Below are 3,821 nucleotides of genomic sequence, written 5' to 3' on the forward strand. Positions count from 1 at the left end.
TGCAGTCCATGGGGTCGCGAAGAGTCGGACACAACTGAGCGACTTCACTTTCACTTTTAACTTTCATGCACTGGAGAAGGCAATGGCAACCCACTCCAGTGTTCTTGCCTGGAGAATCCCAGGGACGGGGGAGCCTGGGCTGCCATCTTATGGGGTCGCACAGAGTCGGACACGACTGAAGTGACTTAGCAGCTACTGTGGCTCAGCACTCGGTACTTCAGACTCCACTGAAACGCTGTTCCCTTGAAGGGGCTGAAGGCCCTCCTCTTCCTGGCCTGCGCCACAGCTGCCGCCCTGCACCCGGGGAGGTCCCGGGAGGTCCACACAGGGCAGGGGTGGGCGGGGTGCCCGGGGTGCCCAGGAGGAGGATCTGCCCGTGCTTGGCTCCCACCTGTGGCCTGAGCCCTTTGCCTCCCAAGCTGATCCTGGAATGTACACCCCTAGCCAAGCACATTCTTTCACCAGGTCACCAGCTCCTGGCCCTCGGGAAGGAAAGCAGCAGCTAGCACTTCCCTTGGCCCTGAATGCCGCTTGCACAGTCTGGCGCTGGGGCTGTTACCTCCAGCCTGGATTAACGGGCTGGCTGTCATGCATAGCTTTGGAAAAGCCTGAGGCAAAGGGGAGAGGGAACCCAGCCCTAAGCAGGAGGATTTAAAATCCTGCTGATTTCCCAGCTCTGGTTCCTTACATCAGTCAGATATCTGTGCTCGGAGGATGGGGGGCTTTGTAAAGGTTATTCTCAAAGCTGGTGCTCTCTGTGCTCTTGGATGTCTGACATTCATCCAGCTCAGTCATTGGCTGCACTTTTATTCCATTCAGTTACACACTTAGGCTCTGGGTGCCTAGCGAGGGTTAGGCATAGAGTGTTGTGGGCCCACAAGCGTCACTGATATCGCCATGTCCTGAGGGGAACCTGCGTGCAGGGGGTGAGGTGGGTGTACTCAAGGGAGGGGGCGTTCTACATTCTGGGAGTGGCTGGGCTGGGGCGGGGAGTGGAGGCAAGCGGCAGGGGTGGTCCAGGGAGCTGCCTGCTCCCAGTGGTCTCCCAGGGGCTGCCAGAGGCAGAGGTGCAGAGGGGTGGCTGGAAGGGCAGGGCTTTGGTGGAGGGTCCTAGGAACCGGGGCCAGGAATCACCGGAAGGACCAGGAGGGCTTGGGGACGGTGTCTAAGCTCTGTAACCGTGTAGGTGAACTTGTAGACGGGAGCGATTTCCCCAAAGGCAGGGGAATCCAGCCATGATCTGTTGTGGGCGAGGGAGGTTGGAAGAGAGCGATGAGGTGGTCGTTTTCCACCCAGGGTTGAGTCGACTTCCCTGAGGCGCTGGGGCTTGAGGTCTGAGGTAAGACCAGATCGGAAGGGGAGCTCCAATCCAGTCCCTGCTTCTACAGATGGGGTGCTGATCCGGAGCGGGGAGGCTGGGAAAGGCTTTGGCAGTTGTTCTTCCCTGATAAACATGTGTTGTTAAGAATGTGAATTGCCCTCTTGGGCTATGATCTAGGTTGCGTTAACATGGCAAAACGCACCAAGAAGGTCGGAATCGTGGGCAAGTACGGGACCCGTTATGGTGCCTCCCTCAGAAAAATGGTGAAGAAAATTGAAATCAGCCAGCACGCCAAGTATGCCTGCTCCTTCTGTGGCAAAACGAAGATGAAGAGAAGAGCTGTGGGCATTTGGCATTGTGGCTCCTGCATGAAAACAGTAGCTGGTGGTGCCTGGACCTACACCACCACCTCTGCTGTCACAGTCAAGTCCGCCATCAGAAGACGGAAGGAACTGAAGGACCAGTAGAAGCGCCACCATCGATAACGTTGCTAGCCTGTAATAAATGGGTTAATTTATCTAAAAAAAAAAAATGTGAATTGCTAACCTGAGTTGAGACCTCAGAGAGTCAGACTCAACTTTCTGTCAGACCCCCAGCGCTCCCTCGGGCCCTCCAGATAAGGCAGATGAGTCCTGGAGATAGTGGATGGGCCCGGAGCCCTGCCCTCCTGGGACGGCCGCACCTCTGCAGCCGACCCAGGCTGGAGTCTGGACGGCCCAGTTAGGGCCCCAGCAGGTGAGAAGGCCGCCAGCAGCAAGCCGGGAACTCCCCGTCCACCTCGTCACCTCGGAGCAGCAACTTGGACAGTGCAGGGAAGGGAGAGTGACCCCACCAGCCTGAGAGAGACGGAGCTCTCCTGAAGCCACCCAGAAAACCCATCATTTCTAAAGCGTCACCTTAGGCATCAAGTCTTCAGACATTTCTGGCCCCTAGCCCCTCACCCCACCGACCTTCTGAGTCATCTGTCAGATATTTCCTCTTCAGGGGAGGTAGGTGGCTGGGAGGTTTGCATGAAAAAAAAAAAAAAAACCCACAAAAGTCTCAGGAGCCAGGACTGGGCATTAGGATCTTTCCATACACTTGCTCAGTGTGTGTGCTGAGCAAGTGAAGTAAGCAGGGAAGACCTCAGTTCAGTTCAGTTGCTCAGTCGTGTCCAACTCTTTGCGACCCCATGGACTGTAGCACACCAGGCCTTCCTGTCCATCACCAACTCCTGGAGCTTGCTCAAACTCATGTCCGTCGAGTCGGTAATGCCATCCAACCGTCTCATCCTCTGTCGTCCCCTTCTCCTCCTGCCTTCAATCTTTCCCAGGATCAGGGTCTTTTCTAATGAGTCAGCTGTTTGGCTACATCAAGTAGCCAAAGTATTGGAGTTTCAGCTTCAGCATCAGTCCCTCCAGTGAATATTCAGTCTTGATTTCCTTTAGGATGGACTGGCTGGATCTCCTTGCAGTCCAAGGGATTCTCAAGAGTCTTCTCCAACACCACAGTTCAGAAGCATCAATTCTTCGAAGCTCAGCTTTCTTTATGGTTCAACTCTCACATCCATACATGACCACTGAAAAAACCATACCTCTTACTATGTGGACTTCTGTCGGCAAAGTGATGTCTCTGCTTTTTAATATGCTGTCTAGGTTGGTTATAGATTTTCTTTCAAGGAGCAAGCATCTTTTAATTTCATAGCTCCAGTCACCATCTGCAATGATTTTGGAGCCCAAGAAAATAAAGTCTGTCACTGTTTCCATTGTTTCTCCATCTATTTGCCATGAAGTGATGGGACTGGATGCCATGATCTTTGTTTTCTGAATGTTGAATTTTAAGCCAGCTTTTACTCTCTCCTCTTTCACTTTCATCAAGAGGCTCTTTAGTTCTTCTTCACTTTCTGCCATCAGGGTGGTGTCATCTGCATATCTGAGGTTACTGATATTTCCCTTGGCAATCCTGATTCCAGCTTGTGCTTCATCCAGCCCAGCGTTTTGCGTGATGTACTGTGCTTCCCTGGTGGCTCAGAGGTTAAAGCGTCTGCCTGCAGTGCAGGAGACCCAGGTTCGATTTCTGGGTCGGGAAGGTCCCCTGGAGAAGGAAATGGCAATCCACTCCAGCACTCTTGCCTGGAAAATCCCATGGACGGAGGAGCCTGATACAGTTTTTGGGGTCGCAAAGAGTTGGACATGACTGAGTGACTTCACTTTCACTTTCACTCTGCATATGAGTTAAATAAGCAGGGTAACAATATATAGTCTTGACATACTCCTTTCCTGATCTGGAACCCAGTCTGTTGTTCCATGCCTGGTTCTAACTGTTGCTTCTTGACCTGCGTACAGATTTCTCAGGAAGCAGGTCAGATGGTCTGGTATTCCCATCTCTTTAAGAATATTCCACATTTGTTGTGATCCACACAGTCAAAGGCTTTGTCATAGTCAATAAAGCAGTAGTAGATGTTTTTCAGGAACTCTTTTGCCTCTTCAATGATCCAACGGATGTTGGCAGTTTGGTTCTT

At 52.4% G+C, this 3,821-nt stretch overlaps 1 protein-coding gene across 1 annotated transcript; it reads left to right on the forward strand.

Moving 5' to 3' along the window:
• Positions 1–1,469: 1,469 nt before the first annotated feature.
• On the forward strand, positions 1,470–1,853 carry LOC138415806 (large ribosomal subunit protein eL43-like). The gene has a single exon (XM_069544363.1). The coding sequence runs from the start codon at positions 1,510–1,512 to the stop codon at positions 1,786–1,788; it is 279 nt and encodes a 92-aa protein (XP_069400464.1). The 5' UTR covers positions 1,470–1,509; the 3' UTR covers positions 1,789–1,853.
• The last annotated feature ends 1,968 nt before the right edge of the window (positions 1,854–3,821 follow it).

This window comes from Ovis canadensis, chromosome 12 (assembly GCF_042477335.2).
Source record: "Ovis canadensis isolate MfBH-ARS-UI-01 breed Bighorn chromosome 12, ARS-UI_OviCan_v2, whole genome shotgun sequence".
Lineage (NCBI taxonomy): Eukaryota > Metazoa > Chordata > Mammalia > Artiodactyla > Bovidae > Ovis > Ovis canadensis.

What these genes read in the sequence shown, in the direction of transcription:
- LOC138415806 (XM_069544363.1), top strand. Translation starts at nt 1,510, where the DNA reads ATGGCAAAACGCACCAAGAAGGTCGGAATCGTGGGCAAGTACGGGACC.